Source organism: Leuresthes tenuis, unplaced genomic scaffold (genome assembly GCF_036924035.1).
Source record: "Leuresthes tenuis unplaced genomic scaffold, fLeuTen1.0.hap1 SCAF_19, whole genome shotgun sequence".
NCBI classification, from domain to species: Eukaryota; Metazoa; Chordata; class Actinopteri; order Atheriniformes; family Atherinopsidae; genus Leuresthes; species Leuresthes tenuis.
Genome location: NW_027325373.1, coordinates 6,694,817 through 6,711,639, shown reverse-complemented (window position 1 = coordinate 6,711,639; position 16,823 = coordinate 6,694,817). Strand labels below are relative to the sequence as shown.

Below are 16,823 nucleotides of genomic sequence, written 5' to 3'. Positions count from 1 at the left end.
CCACATTTCATATAATTAAAGCCTGGCCTGCTTTTCAGAAACTTGACTGAACACAACATTGACTGACTGTACATATGCTGCAGTTCTACGTCAAAAGCACAAACGAAGCTGTAAACAGGAAGTGATGTCTCCTATATGTCTAGAGGAGTGACATTTAAAATGACACAAACACGGCCGTGGTGCAGATGTTCTACTTCGTCTGTGTTTCTAGGATTTCACAAACGGATTCAGCCGACATTAACCTAAAATACAACTCTATACAAGTCTACAAAAGATGAGCCAATTAGAAAACAATACGCTAACATCAATAACTATGTTTGAAAAAAATTAAAAGAAGAAAAACATCTTCACAGAGAGGAGAACAACAGCTGTAAGAGCTGTTTTAACCTTTGAAAAATGACAGTTTTCCAATAAATAAAAAAAAAAAAGTACTGATAGAACAAGTGGCACACAATGCAGTTATGATGCAGTCCTGTGCGCAAAAACCCATGCTCACACGGTAGTTTACTTTACAAAATGAGTATTAACTGAAAACAGGCATGAAAAACAGAAAACATATTTCTGGGGCTTGGATTTTCAAACTCTCTCAGGCAATAATATCCAAAATGATCACGCTGTGAAAGAAAAAGCCCTCGTACACCAGATGGAGTCAAAACACACGCAAACACACACACAGTTGAGATGTAACGTACGTCGAGACACCTACAGTGTAGCCATTCAGTCAAGGCAGATTGGTCAGTCATCGACTAGGATTAGAAACTTTTACACCTTTCTTCAGCATCTTTCAGATGCAACATAAATAACAATGAATGAAAGCAATAATGAGCACAAGCTACGCTGTAAGATACCTTTTGCGATGTACTGCTCCTGCTCCCGGGAGCGAGATGCAACACAAACTATAATGAGGCTTCATTCAGAATAAACGAGCGGTCAATAAAGAGACAGGCCCTCGTCAGACTGTTTGGCTCTAGGCACAGGCCTGGCTCGCAAAAACAGCACATCATTCACCCAGTTTGCTTGAGATAGCAAGGCAGATAGACAGAGGGTTGATTTACAGTGGTTGCCATGATTTGGTTTCAAAGTTTGTTGATTTTCAGTGTGTTTCGGTGTGTGTGTGTGTGTGGGTTGATGTGATCCAGGAGAGAGATTACAAAGCCAGGTCAAGATTAAAGGCAGAAACAGATGGAAGTTTTTAGAGTTCAGATCTGCTAAACTAGAGAATGCTCTACATGGACACACTAGTTTAAAGGTATTAGTCTTTCTCTGATGGTCACCTCTACGCAGTGCACCAGAACTGAAAACTGTTGTTTGGTAAGGTGCAGTGTAGGTTTAGATCTTTTAGACAATTTCGAAACTAAAGTATAGAAATTCAAATGATAGAAGCTGGTTCGTGTCTGGAAGTGGGGCACCTTTTTGCCATTTTGTTTGGATCAGTTTTAAACAGGTGAACTACAGATAAAGAGCCACTGTAATGTTATCTGACACATTAGCCACAAGTTGACCCAAGGAAAAGACTATTTGGAAATCATTCAACTGAACAGGTTCCATATGGTCATCAAACATTTGTGTAACACATGATATAGAAGCATACTTCTCTTCACTGCTATTGTGACCAGATATAAAAATACATTTCTCCCCTCACTTAACAAGCTTAACGGTTTGGCGTTTTAAAATGAGAGTCTGTCTCTACAGAAATTAGGTGTATTAGGTGAGTTGCTGTGCGTCCCACTGATCCCTGACCAAATAAATCCCGACAGCTTTGAGCCAAACCTGATCTTGAAGATTAAAAGCCTACGAACAAGAGGATGCTGGTTGAGTAGATGCTCGTTGCTTCTTCTAATCTGCTTTTCAAAATGATGAAAGAGGCAGGTGTAGAGGAATTGGTAAGGACAAGTCTGTCGAGCTGCATATTTTCATCCTGTTCAATAATGTGACTACAGTCGACAAGCAGCCTTAATCTTTTGTATTCAGGACTGAGCATTTAGCAAAAACACAACAAAGGCCAAGGATCATTTATCACATCAATCGTCTCTGGATTGATTTTCTTCCTGCCAGCTATATTTTTCTAAGCACAAAGCAGTGTTGTTGTCATGAAGTGAAACAAGTTCAACACAATCTGCCCGACTCACTGACACCAACCAGTCTGTATTAACACTGCCTTGAAGATAACTTTAACTTTAAATTCCAACAAACTGACGGACGCAGTGAATGCCTTATTCAGCCCACATGTCATTTCCACTGACTCAGATATTAGTCTTTCACTAAGAAGTTCAATATTTATTCATATTTCAATATGTGTTTTGTTACACATAGACCTTTTTCTCGTTGATAGACTGACTGTCTAACGTCCAGGAACATTAACAATAAAACTGAATCAAAATACAAGCTCAATAAAATGAGTCATCGACTGATGACTCGACCGACCGCTGATGATGTGAAAATAAATTAAACTGCCCAATCAGAGCATACGTGAACACGCTGTACGGCTCACAAAGCCGAGGATGGCTTGGAAGTCTTTTCTTTCACACTTATCTTTTAGGCACCTGTCTGCCTCTCTTACCAAAAAGAACTGATAACCCACATCATCCTCCACCAATTCAACAATCAACAACAAACAATCCCTTACTTACAGCCAACTGGTTGTACACAAAAGCAAAAAAACAAGAATACTTGTCACTCAAGTCTGCAATTACTACAAAAAAATATATATTTTTCAGCTGGATTCTGAATGTTCTCCAACAACTATTGCTAGTGTAGCGTTAACTTCATTCTGATTTGTTTCTGTCACTTGCCTGCCAAATCAGATATGGTGCCCATGCTCGATAACACCCATTTATCCTTCTTTAAGACTGCTAACATTCCATGAAGACAACAAACATGGAAGGCGCAGGAAGGGAGGGAAGGTGAGGCAAGAAGACGAAGAGCAGGAAGAGAATAAAAGTATCAAAGGGAGAGGTACAGAAACACATGACAGGGAGAGAAAGCAGGAGCAAACGCAGGTGAAACACAAAAACTAGAGAGATGAAAGAATGAACCGAGGGAGAAGAAAGATATGTTCAGACAGACTCATATTATGTAGCGACAAAACACATGGCCGCCGCCCCAGAAACATGTTTGCTACATCCCAACTGACTGTCAGATAATTTGAACAGACAGCTCTATTGATTATTCATGACAAGACGAGTAAAAATAGTTACCACCTTACAGGAGGAATATGTGAAGGTGATATGGTCAAACCTTTTTCTACAGAACTACAACACCTTCTGCTCCGTCTTTGACACTCTCACGACTTAAAAACACTAAAATCATGTTTTACCCTCGAGTGATAAGCGGCAACATTTAACATACTGTGAGCTTTAGAGCACAGACTTTAGCTGCCAGAAAGGTCTACAGAGATGTAAAGGTGTGCAGTTTCTTTTCATTTGTACCAGTCAAACAAGCTCCTCCTTTTTAAGCATCTTCCTTGGTTTTTCCACTTAGCCATAACTGGATATATGAAGATTTTGGCTTTTTTTTCCTCCTAACACTAAGCTCCAAAAACAAGACAACTCCCAAAGTTTATAAAATCCTTAGATTTTGCAAACATATATCTTTGTTAAAGGGATGCGAATCACTCAAACTTTGCTCATTTGCCATGTTCATTTTCTTTACTTGGACAACTGTGTAAATAATGTCATACGCTGGGTAAAACAATTAAAAAACTAACTGCAGAAGTCTTTAACCTGCACGTTGACGCAAGATTGGCTAGAACTCTAAACAACCCTGAGGGGTCTTTTAAACTTAAGAAATGGAGAAGAAACTTTACAGAGTACGAAGCAAAAAAAAAAACATTTTAGGAGGACTATAAGAAAATCTGTTGATTAAAAAGGGAAGAACATACTGTACAATACAAGTTTCAAATACCCGGGTTAAAATGTTAAATAGAGTTGCTTTCATTCAACAACAGACAAAATATTTCTTTAAGTTATCATCACAAAATACTAAAAAAAAGTATGAAATGTCATAATTACACATATGTAAAAGCTGAGGCTCTAACCCCGAACTTAAACAGCAGTTGGTGTCACTGTGTTTCCCCACTGGACATGATATCTGAACGCACAAATTCATATAAAATTTCTAACATATTCCAGCATCTGTAGAGTGATCTGTAGTGACCAAGGTTCAACTTTGCTGAGGCCTTTTTTTTTTGTTTTGGATCAAAGCCAGCACTGCAGTTGTCAAGACTTTTGAAAATAGTGCCTACAAGTTAAACTTAAGGGATTACCAAAAGCTCCAAAACAACACCTCTTAAACTCTGTGGAAGCAGTTGCTTCAGTTCTCCATCTACCTGGAAGAAGGATGAAAATTCATCTCCGACCTGTCGGCTACTTGGTTAACTCGAAATGTGCCATGTGCAAACAAATGTTGATGGATTTATGTACTCAGCTGAAAAATCTTTAATGGGACGGCAGACAACAATTTCCGAAATAGAACATTTTTGAGATGGCAGCGATGGTAAATGCGAACACCTGCAGGGTGGGAGTCAATACTGACAAGCCAAAAGGCTGGTGGGTTTCTGCCACACCAGCTTGAAAATCAATCCTCTGTGTACACCACGCTGGTTTGGCACGTTGTGGAGGTAGAATTCTATACCAAAGCAATCAATAGAGTGTTTCTCCGACCCAGACTAACACTCTGCCAAGCTCAAATAATCTCTCTAGTTAGCTATATTTTCAAAGTCAACAAGGCACTAGACAGAAAAGTTGCGACTTTTACAGCAAAACATAAAGATGCTGCTTTCACTGGCAGAACTGCAGCCACATGTCAAACGTGAGCAGAAAAACTTTCACAACTTTTTCCTGATATCCCGGTCAAAGCACAGAACAGCCTAACACAACGTCTCCTCGTTGACTATGATGATAAAATAGTTAAAAAAAAAAGTTTCCTGAGTTGAGGCCTATGCAAGTTCACTAGTAGGAAATACAATTTCACCCTTCGTCCTCAGAAGAAAACTTAATCAATCCACTACTATGCCTCTAAAACACAAAGTGTCCCAACTGTGCAGGAAACTGGGAGGATTTAAGTGATAGAGTTGGGATAAATGGCCACTATGCATTGCTGAGCAGATGTCTGTTGCTACGTTGTCTGGTAAATATGATGTTTACAGAGGCTAAAGTGCATTTTGCTACCATTATTCATGAAGCCAAACTAAACAAACAGGTGATGAAAATCCATAACCACAAAACACTGAAGACAGTCATTCCACAAGACAGTTTGAAACTATCCTCTCGTAGCCTCATGCCCTACAGCTTATTGAACAAATTATGTTGGATATAACAAGCATATCTTTATAGCACAATATTGCAGGAAAAAAGCCCTGTTGCCAAACTAGTGCAAACCCTCAAGGTGCCACAACTTCAAGCCACCTGATCAGAAAGCACATAGGCGGTTCGGAACTCGCAGCTTCAAGTCAAAATCACCAAATCAAGCTGAGATTCGACTTGATTTCCGAATCTCGGTCGGAAATCAAGTCGAGATGAAGAATTCAGGTTTGGGTGAAACATTCTGGGTCTCAATTGCAGCCTCATTTCTGAACTGCACAACTGAACAGAGCTCAAAGGGGACAAAGTGAAGGAGCAGCAAGACAAAGGAGCAGAAATACCCCTGTCAAGGCCCCTCAAAGTTGGTTTAATATCAACGACTGGCTCTCTCTCTCTCTCTCTCTCCCTGTTTCTCACATACACACCAAGAACAGTATGGCCTCAAAGCTGGCAAGCTGCTCCCGAGTTCTTGGAGCAGCTCTCTCTAATTTAGAGTTGATTGCTGTGGGCCCTCTGTGAGTGACTGGTGAAATATGAGTGTGGAGAAGAGTATGGAGGCTTGGACGTCATTTAACTCAGCGTGCATTTGATTATAAGAGTATGCATGCACAAAGGCAATGGACTGTCTCAGCTGTGTCTATGCATGTACATTTGTGTGTGTGTGTGTGTGTGTGTGTGAGTGAGTGAGAGAGAAAGAGTCTGTGTCAAGGTCTCTGTGGATCCAGTGCGTTTTTCTACGCGCATGTGGTTTTTGGCCCAAGTTAGAGCAGGGATTGAGAGCCGTCTGTAGGGGATTCAGGCAAAGCAAAACGCAAACTGAATAACAGTGCCGCTCTTAATCAAGAATAAGGACGTCTGGAGGCACGTTTAACTAAGCTGAGCTGCTCATAAATTGAAATTAACATTGGATAAGTTAGGTTTAGATTTTTCTTTCTGTCTAAATCAATCTGCTAAGAAAACGTGTCTAAGAAAAAAGAAAGAGCTTATCTTTAAAAAGTTCCACAACACCTGACTAAAGGGAACTAATTTGATATGTGTGTTCCAACTGTAAACGATCGCCCCCACCCTTGTGTTAAACACTAATAAATTGAAATTCAAATAACGCGCCTCACACCTCTGTGAAAGTTGAGCACCTTTGGAGTTCCCTTTCTTTTCTGGACATGCCTGAAGTCCAAAGAGCACACTTGTTCCCGCCATTCTTACAGGGATATTTTTGTTTTTGTTTTGTTAGTCACAGTGTAAGGCAAAAATACACTCAGGTTTTCCTCTTATAGAGACTGAGGCCTTTGACCAGCGAGCAGACTAACTTCCCAGAGGTAAACAGGAAGGTGTTTGGTGTCTCTCACTCTTCTTACACTGTTATACCTTCAGTTCCTTTGTGGTGAAGTGGTCCAGTAAGTGTAACTGCAGATTTTCAGCCTGGATATTCTCACCAAGAAAAGAAATCCTCCTGAAGTGTAATCTAGAACCTACTGTTGTTATCGACACAAAGACTACAGGGTGTGGCCAGGTGTTTGGCTCCTCTTTCTATAAAGGCTGTAGTGACTCTAAGCCAGGACAAGACAACGCTTAGCCAGTCAGACGGATGAATTCTCAAAGCGAAAAAATAAATGCACAGCACTCAGAGCGGGGGAACCACTGAAAGTCTGGAGCAAATTAACATCACAGGCAGGCTTTTTTCGGTTCTGCAGCTCTGTTTTACTGCAACGTCGAACACGGACGTGCAGCGAGAAAACGAGCTCCTATTGGTCAACTGACAGCCAACAAACTACACCCACCGTGTACGATTTGCTTTCTTTTCTGGAGCAGCCGCTAACGACAAGTCATTTTTCTACAACGGCAGTAAATCAGCGGTGATAAAAAAAAGCATCCAAAACCGGGACAACTTAGGTTTCATTCACTCCAAACACACTGAACGTACACCTATAGCAAATGACATAAGGACACATTCCAAATATCAAACACACTAATGAAAATCTCCCTTTTTTCCCCCTTTCATTATGATACCGTATTCATTCTTATTTTAAACAAAGGTCACTATATATTCTAGTACACCATTCTTGACCACCGACGGTACACTAACACCTTGTGTGAGTGATCATATTTGGTCACTGTTTGAAACATCCCATCAGCTCACCTCATGCAAAGACATGAGGGTATGCTGTTGTCATATGAAAAGATTTGCTGGTAAATATCCAATTCTGAAGCTGAGAATAACGATTCCAGGTTTAAATCGTTCCCCTTAATAGTAGAACGTGGACTTTCTGGATAGTTTTATGCTATAGAGGAGTGACATCATGACATGAACTTTGACCCACATTCTACTTTTAACAGGGGCAGACACTGGAGTCAAATAAATTAAGTTTAATGGAAAGGGCTTGCTGCCGATTCCTGTTACCCCTCACCTCCCTGCTCGTACTCCTCGGACGCCCCCAGGCTTCATCTTTCTTTTGGGTCTGTTTGCATTCCTGCTCAGCTCTATTTAAAGGCTTCATCACTCCACTGGTTAAAGGAAAGCACATCTGCAGTGGGTCCCCGTCCCTCTGTCTCCGCCTTACCCCGTCTGCCTCGGTTTTTTTTCTAATTATGCACGGAATCCATTGACTTGTGCCGTTGCCCTGCTAGAACTTCAATTGTGCAAATAAATATACACCGAGAAAGAGGAGGTAAAGACTAATATTGTTTATCATATCAACAAGTGCTTTTCAGCGTTTCATTTATACTCTGCCAAGAGAGTATCTGTGCTTTGGGAGCTGGAAGGAGAAAAAGTCAATGAACGCCGGCGCAACAACTGTGTTTTTGAGCTCAATATGTTCTTCTTATAATCATTCTCCTGAGAGCAACACATATATACAGTGTGGAAGACATACCGACCACATTTACCAAAGAACAAATAAATAAATAAAGTGCAGCACTTTCTTTAAACTATCAAAACAGGACTATTCCTCTAGTTTTCTTATTCATAATAATAAAGTTTTACAAAACGTCCATTTCTCAACCTCACAAATTTGTCAGCGAATTTCACAACAAGCTCTTTTTAAGCCCAAAACGCAGGTACAGTCGGTGTTCTAAATAAAATTGTCATACATACACTTTCAATTTTAATTGAACGACTTTTAATTTATGTGGACTCGAGACATGATAACAAGGCAATTGACTAAATACAAATATTTTAAAAGAGTTTGGCGGCGCATTACAAGCTAAAGAGGCACCGACATACAAGCTAGCATCATAACATATCGTCCCAGCGAGCAACAGTGGAGTACATTTGCCTCAATTCCCTCCCTCCCGTCCGATGAAGTGAAGCGGATAAAGTTTCCAGCCCCCACACTCGCTAATTCACTCCTCCCCGGTTTAAAACCCACCAAATAGACCAAACTGACCTTGGAAGATCTCCCCAAGTCAAAAGGGCATGATTATATTGTCGTCTTCCATGGCTGGAACTTCAATGTATCGTTCTTCGGTTTACCGAAGAGGCTACGGGCGGACTCCCGGGGCAGGGGAGTCACAAACTCTCACGGGCTGGAGGAGGAGGGAAAGAACGAGGCCAGACGGAGTCCTCTGCATTGTGGTTGGAGGAGCCGGCTGTCAATCAGCTGACGGATTCGGAGGGAGGTTTTAACTGTAAATGGGGATTAAAGAGGCTGAGCTATCAGTACTGACCCCATATCTGAAGTCAAAGGAATGTGCCCTGGAAACAAAAGCGGGGTTAAGATAGTATTCATATTTGATTATTTTTTTCCAAGATTAAATACAATGTGGTATCGGTATGGACCTCTGTAGGCTATAAAATGTGTGTGAAATCTCAAGTTTGTTTCAAATGAATGTTGTCTGAGACATTACTATTACTTTAAGCACATGGGATTTATATCATTGTATTAATTCACTGCATTTATTTTATCTTAGATTATAAAAATTACCTCAATTTGTTATAGTAGACAAGCAGAACTTTATATTTTCTGGTTAATTTCACACACAAGGTGTGTGTGGTTTTCCTCTTCCTTCCATCACAAACAGATCACGGCTGGCTATCAAATACCTTAACGTCATAATAGCAAGTCGAAATCACCAAATAGCCTTATCAATTTAACTTTGCTGAGTTTTTCTTCTCCATGTTTTACTAAAAGAAGAGTTTCAAACATTTACTATTTGGGTTCCCCATCTTCATTTGTTTGGCTTGCCCGTTATGTGATGAGAACGCAAACTAATTAAACCCATTAATGGCTCATTACTCTAGCAGATAAAAAATAAAAGGAATAATAGTCACATCTCATTAATGGAGGCAGTGACCTTTTATCCTCCCCCATAAATCTAAATGGAGATGGAAAAACACATCTGTCATTGCCATGTAGGCTACTGCAACTGTCTACTCAACAGTGGGACTGTTAGATTCCACCATAAGATACAGATACACTCAGTGAAATGGTTAAAGTAGAATGTTTGCAGACATAAATAATAAAACATTTTATTTGTAGTGCCCTTTACATTGCAAGATCTCAAAGGGCTACAGTTTAAAAAAATAATAATAAAAAACAAGTAAGCAGTTCAGTATAAAAGAAAAAGAAGTAAAACTAATTTGGCAGACATCTAAGAGGGGGGACCGTATGTTTTGCTAAAAAGAAATGTCTTTAGGCCCCTTTTAAAAGAGTCAGTGGGTTGTGGTGCCCTCAGGGTGTCAGGGAGGACATTCCACAGGCGTGGGGCAGCGGCACAGAATGCCCTATCTCCCATGGTCCTGAGCTTGGTTCTGGGTGGGTGGAGGGAGTTTAAGAGAGTGGAGCGAGAGAAACAAGTTTTTTTTGTAGATGGAGGAGTTCTTTGAGGTAGGGCGGGGAGGCATTGATGTGTGAGGAGGGAAACCTTGTACTCAATCCTGGTGGATACAGGAAGACAGTGGAGTAAGTGGAGTATGGGGGTGATGTGCTCGCATTTGTGAGCTCTCATCAGGATCCTAGCTGCAGATTTGGATGTATTGGAGCCTCTGCAGGCTCTTGCTAGGGATCCCAACGAGAAGTGCATTACAAAATTGAAATTAGCTACGTTAATGATACAAGAAATATCGTTTAACATTATACATAATGTAACCTGTACATTTACATTCGTATCTACTGACATTTGACATGTATCTCTATTGGAGCAAAAGCAAGCACAATTATGTCCCTTCTCACTGAGTTTTATGATGAAGACACTGAACGAGAACAGTCTGACAACTGTGGCACTTGCATTCCAGAGTCTGATCATCACAAAAAAAAAACTGACAGCAAATATTTTCGCTCAAAAGGGGGATTTCCAGTTTCCAACGGATCCAGGCGGCCCCTCACTGACCGTGACCTGTTTGTGGCAGCCTGGAAGTGTTCCACCTAGTAAATCATTTCATCGGGAGCAGGACAGCAGTGATCACCAGCCACGCCTGAAGGAGAAATGAGTAGCTTGCAGAGCTTTGGTGGCGGAGCATTAGCTAATACTATTTACATATTTACGTTGTAAATTTGTTGTAACCTTTTCCCTTGAGCACTTTTGAAGCAAATCGACCCATCTTTGGTTAAGCTCAGAGCATGTCATTAGTCGTCCGTGTTTTGTTCGGTTTGATGTGTCAGTTTTTACAGCAGCAGTTTGAGGCATTGTTTGACTCCACTGCAGCTGCTTATTTTCCAACCGCTTATCCATCTGCATGACTGTTTCCAATTTATTATTCAGTCAGGAACTGAATCTATCTGTCTGTCCATCTGCATATGAGCCAACGGTCAGTCGGTTCCCATCTGCCTCAATTTGTTTTTTCAATCTCATTGGTGCTCTTGCATATGGCCATGTGATCAATACGCTTTCTTTCAGTTTTAAGCTTTTACTCTCACAACTCATACATACTGTAGAACACATGAAAAGAACAAACTGGGCCTTACCAGGTCTTAGAATTGCTATAATTTCTCCAACAAAAGCCATGTCGAAATGCATAAACAGTTTGTAAAAAATCAAGTACACCCTTACTATTTAAAAAAAAGTCAAGAAGGTAAGAAGCAGCCAAGTGCTGCTAATCAAATTAACATGATTAACTTGATCATCAGCAAGTGTGAGCACCTCTATAAAAGCAGAGGTTTTGGTAGGTTCCTGGCCTGGAGCTGTCAAGTGTTAGTTAACACAATGCCAGTGAACTAGAATAAAAAAATATCTTACAGAAGCACTATTTGCTCACCAACATAGAAAAAGTTCATGACTCAAAAGGTGACTCGGTAGTGGACGTCTCAGCAATTTCGCCCCAGAGACAGACAATGCAATGCCTAAAGAAACAGCAAAAATCTTACAATCCACAGATCCGACTCTACAGGCCACGTTCTTCTGTGTATTCTGCAGTCAAATGTGAAGCCATTTGTGTGACAGCTAAAGCTTGTATTTCTCTCATTTTAAGATCTAATAAAGCTCTTGTTATGACCTGAAATGTGAAGCCTTAGAAGTGTAAAGAGATTGTGCTTTTGTTTCCACGCTACTGTACTTAATCTCTCAGAGCATACAGTTCGGTTGTAAATTTTTAAATATCTTTGCTGATGACTCCTTACTTCCCACTTCGACGCCACATATCTTCAATTTCTTCTCTCACAGTGCTTCTCAAATGTTGTGGATCAGGATTCTAAACCTCAGATAAGCTATTATAGTCCTTCTTTCAACAACCCATATTGGGAAGTTTTAAACAGGAGGTAACATTTATCACTACACTTATATATTTGTGGTTCCTAGTTGCAGCAAACTTCTTTAGATGTTTAGATTTATAAATAGAAAAAGAAAACCTTTAACAGAACAAATAAAAAAAAATGGGCTTCATGTTGATAATTTTTTATAGGCTTACAAAATACTGAAATTAGTTTTTTATATGGTGCAGCTGCTTTAAAAACAACATTTCTCACACATCTCAAGCAAAATACATGAAATCAAACCATTTAGATTCATCAAAGAATATTTGAACAAATTAACCCAATGATTAATGAGGAAGAAACATTCTTCACAATTTTCCATTGAACATTTCCCTTAATGACTGGACAACTGTGACCTCTGATGTGGAAAGTGACTTTTCATAACACTTTCATCTTTTCTGACTTCTTTAGTCTTAGAAACAAGGCCTCGGCAGTAGCTTTGCTTCCCTCTGCTGGCCGTGCTAACTCATCACAGACAGGGGTTTGAAAAAAAAATAGTGTGCACATGTTGTAGATGCAGCTTGAGGTTGAATTTAATCGTATATGCAGTCGGCTAGCAAGTCATCTATATGATCAAAAACATTTGAACGCAAATAAACGTGTACCACTCGACCCACATCAAGCCATGGCCACAGCTGTACCAATCTGTACCTTCAACTCATAACATCGCAGAGTGAGGGAAAATAAAACCACACAAAAACTAAACACACAGGGGGGGGGGGATAAATCAAATTTGCCACATCTTAGAAAACCTTATGTTAAAAAGAGAGCTGCGCAAGTTTGAGGTGTGTCACTAATTCCCTTAGTATTTAGAATATGTCGGTGCGGTCTTTTACCAAAACCAGTCATCAATCAGACTACACCAGACTACAGGCCACAACTACACCAAAGTCATCAGGTTTCATCGCCATGTTTGTACAGATGTCTGTACCAAGATGTGTGCCAGCCCGTGTTGGAGATACATGGAGGTGCTTCAAATGAGCGTGGAGTTTTAACTTAACCGTGGGGCGGGAGGAAAAGTGAGGGGAACTCTCGGAAACTATGACGTATTTACCAAGTTTTACGGCTATCCATCGATATCTCAGTCAGGATTAGAGCAGTGGACGTTATGGAAAATCACAAAAGCAGTTATAAAAGTTGGTAAAAGCATAGCTTCAATGTTTTACTGTCGAGCATCTTTTTTATTATAATTATTATTTACACTAATCCGCTTAATGATGTTTGCGTGTTTATCTATTCTATTTTTTGTAATGATTTTCTGTCTGTCACCCGCTGAATCTGAGCCAGGTCCACACAGAAGTGCCTCGATGGCTCGTGGTAAACAAAAGGCTGAATGGATGTACACACAACCACATAGACGTCACATTAATAGATCACATGCCAATATAACACGTGAATGCAAACACATAAAGAGCACTGAATCACTAGAGCACACCCAATACCCAAATAGCCCTCCAGGCCATCCAGTTAGTCTCACCCGCTCTCTCACACACATACACACACACTAAAGCTGCTGATAGTTGCATGCATGACATCACTGCCTGACAGTGGGTGGGTGTGGTCTTCAGTGGCTGGTTAAACATAACAGAGCTTGAATGCTGCGCAGTCACACACATTCACTAACAACACCCTGTCCCTCTCTACTGCTTTCATTCTTCTTCACTCCAACTCTTCTACGCATTGTTCACAGTTGCTGTTAGGTAGGGTGGATTTGACAGCTAAAGGTGAATATATGTAGTTTCTTTCTTTGTGGCTGTATATGCATTTTTTTAGTGTCTCTCTCTGGTTTGTTCAAACATCAGTTTGCTGCAGACACAGTCGGACATGTGAGAGCTGAAATTTCGTCCACTTCAAGTGAAGAGTTTGACCTTTCTGACATATTTTTTTCTGTAAATCTAGAGGATCAGGAGTAAAGATGTTTCTCCCCTTGTCAGCCCTGATATGTCTGTCAGTCGTCCAGCTGTGTGTTGGAGATCAGCCTGTGGATGAAGTCATCGTTACCAGTAAGTAGTTATATGGATTCAAAATAATTTAATAAGCTACTATTGCAAAGTCATGTGGAGTGATGAAGAAATTCTAATGACAGAGAAGAGCCTGACTTACTGCTGTCTGAATTTGACTGGTGTATAAACAAAGTTCATTACATGCTTAAAGTGCATTTCACTAAACTTGAAGGTGTAAAGGATGAACACATTCAGAATTCGATATCTGCAGGTTACAGGGCTGCCCGATACTAATATAAAGAATGTTAACTTTAAATTAGATTGACTAGATTTGACATTTTTATTAATAATCCATCCTTGCACCTGTGTTTTCTGCTGCCTATAAAGCAGTGGGAGGGCCTTTTATTTGGGTTTGCAAGAAGTGAAGGGCAGATTATTGCGGAGTGAAAGAACAACTCAAACATGTAAGCATGAGCACAGACATGTGTCAGAGCAATGACTAATTATCTAGAAACCAGTCAAACAAAACACTCAGAACCCTGTCAGTTTGAACTGTTGAATTAACTTTTTTTGACAACAGTACAAAATAGAGACAAGGAAGTCAGCTTTTCTTTTTCTCCTGACAGCCAGAATAATCTTATCCAAACAGACAGAATGTGGATGAACAGGAATAAAGATAAGCGATAAAGTGAAGCTCCCCATGATCTGTGTACTTTGGGTTGAAGGCCCAGTTCAGTAATGAAGTGATTCAACCTTAAATCGTTTTAAATAACCAAGCTCCTTGTACAGTGAGGACATTAATAGTTTGCTCTGACAAAGTGTTCCTGTCTCACTGCAGAAGAATTTGTGTGTTTATGTACGTGGTCTGTAGACGGTGACTGTTCCCTGCTGTGTGGTTGGGTTCTGTGAGTCAGACTGTTTGGCTCAGGCACAAGTCAGATGAATTCATTGCTGCTGATGAAGTGCTATTTGAATTGGCAGAGTGGAAGTTGGTTTTAGGGATAAAAAAAAGAAAACCCAAAAAAACTAAAATGATCCATCGGGGCTACTCAGTACCAGGACTTAAACTATAATGAAGACAGGAAAAGAATCTGTGCCGACTGGATTTACAAGTGTACAAGATTTTCTTTTGTCATTTAAGATTTGCATAAGATTGCAGTATAGTAATGTTAATTGTCTCTATAGATATGTAAATTTGACACAGATAACTTTATTGTAATTGTATACAGCATGCCTTTAAAAGACAGCTCCACAACTTTTGTGGAGGAAAATTGTGTGTGCTGATACCCAAGTACAATGATCTACTGCATTTGTATTCATGGTTGAACTATAGGACATTTCAATGCTTGACTGGATGGGAATGGACCACGTTGCACCTGCTCACAGGGGGTACAAACAGGATTTCCAGCCTTTGCACTGTTTGGTTCGTCGTCTCGGGATGAACATATTCCCAATGCAGTCTGTTTTGATTGCTAGTTTGAAGTCTGGACCAAAGTGGAAGGCAGCCCAAACAACTCACTAAAGACCTGAATGAGGGTTTAGCAGTCTTCAGGTCTTTAACAAATGTGAACCGAAACAGCAAAGCAAGAACAGGAGTCAGATTATGTGTTTTTACACCATCATCTCATGTGGTGGTTCTTAATCATAAAAACTGAATATACTTTTTGAACAGGAACAGGAGATCATCATGCTTTCATGCCTCTTTATTTTCCTCATAGAAACAGTGCCACTTCTGGGCGGCTGGTTCGAGAGGAACCCAGAGTCAGAAGAGGTTCAGGAGGCAGCTCGGTATGCTGTTGAGAAGTTCAACACACTCTCCAAGACTAAGAAGATGTTCAGACTGGTCTCAGTCACCAGCGCCAGAACACAGGTTGGATTTATCTTTCAGCAAAAACAAACAAAAAAACAGGAAGTTACAAAAAGTCCCATCTTCATTGTCCTTTTTTTTTTTAGGTGACCAGCATGGTTAACTTTAAGATTGGCACAATTCTGGGAAAAACTAAGTGTCTCAAGTCTGAAAACCATGACCTGAAGAACTGCAGTTTGGAGAAAAGGGTAAATCTTGTCTGTGTGCACTTTCATGCATGTATAAAGTTATGTTTAACCCAGCAGTACTATTATAAAGCATTACTTTAGATACCTTGTAAGAAAATACACCAAAAATTAGTTAAATCTGTTACACTTGCATCACTTTGTTTGATAGAACAAAAAATAACTATGCTTAGGTCACCCAATGTGAATATCTGAGTCTGCTATAAGGAAGATTATCTAACATAACAGAATTTAACAATATGCACAAACAAAGACTCAGCAATAAACATAGAAGGGGAATGAAAAGAATAACACCAATTGGTTGGTAAATAATGAAAGAAAAAAACAGTTTCTCAACATAACATAAATGTTCTTGTTGTCTACTCTTTCACAGCAGCTGAAGTGCCACTTTGAGGTGTCTTTCGACCCACGCAACAACAAACATGAGCTGCAGAGTCACAAGTGCAGGAAGAAAGTATAACCATTTTGTATTCCCCACATTTTTATAGCTTTGACTATCTTCTTTACTCTAAGAAAAACAAAAGTAGAATTAAGAAACTGATTTCACAGTAAATGTTGGATGAGGGATAAAGAAAAATGGACAAACCAAACAAATAAATTTTACACAGAAGAGATGACGACTTTTGTCTTGTTTGATGTGGAGATTAATTGGTGTTTGTGGCTTTTATCCAGTTTTTATTTTTTATTTTAAGATGCATTTATCAATTTAATCTTATTATTTTTGTATATGTTTCATTAAAAAAAAAGATTTTAATATATTCATGGATGAAAAAACAACTAATTCAAGGAAGTAGGATTTTTAATCCCATTTTCTGTTTAAGGGCTTCATGTCAGTTTTGATTTGG

The 16,823-nt window shown here is 39.7% G+C and overlaps 3 protein-coding genes across 6 annotated transcripts in view; 1 reads left to right on the top strand and 2 right to left on the bottom strand.

Annotated features, from left to right (window-relative positions):
• Positions 1 to 8,836, bottom strand: part of il11ra (interleukin 11 receptor subunit alpha) — a 39,100-nt gene extending 30,264 nt beyond the window's left edge. For all 3 annotated transcript variants that reach the window (XM_072371402.1, XM_072371401.1, XM_072371400.1), the window contains exon 1: positions 8,684 to 8,836. The gene's annotated coding sequence lies outside the window, so the exon portion shown is untranslated. The remainder of the gene's footprint in view (positions 1 to 8,683) is intronic.
• The window catches only part of rassf6 (Ras association domain family member 6), a 101,400-nt gene that overhangs the window by 66,975 nt on the left and 17,602 nt on the right, over positions 1 to 16,823 (bottom strand). The window lies entirely within an intron of this gene.
• LOC140276857 (cystatin-like) lies at positions 13,580 to 16,583 on the top strand. 2 transcript variants are annotated; one of them, XM_072371692.1, is made up of 5 exons: positions 13,580 to 13,707; positions 13,883 to 13,986; positions 15,645 to 15,796; positions 15,880 to 15,981; positions 16,352 to 16,583. In XM_072371692.1, exons 2-5 carry the CDS (start codon positions 13,899 to 13,901, stop codon positions 16,436 to 16,438), a joined length of 429 nt encoding a protein of 142 aa, XP_072227793.1. In that variant the 5' UTR covers positions 13,580 to 13,707; positions 13,883 to 13,898; the 3' UTR covers positions 16,439 to 16,583. The 2 variants fall into 2 exon arrangements, with proteins under 2 accessions (XP_072227793.1, XP_072227794.1); XM_072371693.1 differs by having other exon boundaries at positions 13,588 to 13,683.

Coding starts and splice junctions, on each gene's coding strand:
- LOC140276857 (XM_072371692.1), top strand. CDS start 13,899: ATGTTTCTCCCCTTGTCAGCCCTGATATGTCTGTCAGTCGTCCAGCTG. Junction 13,987..15,644: donor GGATGAAGTCATCGTTACCA/GTAAGTAGTTAT, acceptor TTTTCCTCATAG/AAACAGTGCCACTTCTGGGC. Junction 15,982..16,351: donor ACTGCAGTTTGGAGAAAAGG/GTAAATCTTGTC, acceptor ACTCTTTCACAG/CAGCTGAAGTGCCACTTTGA.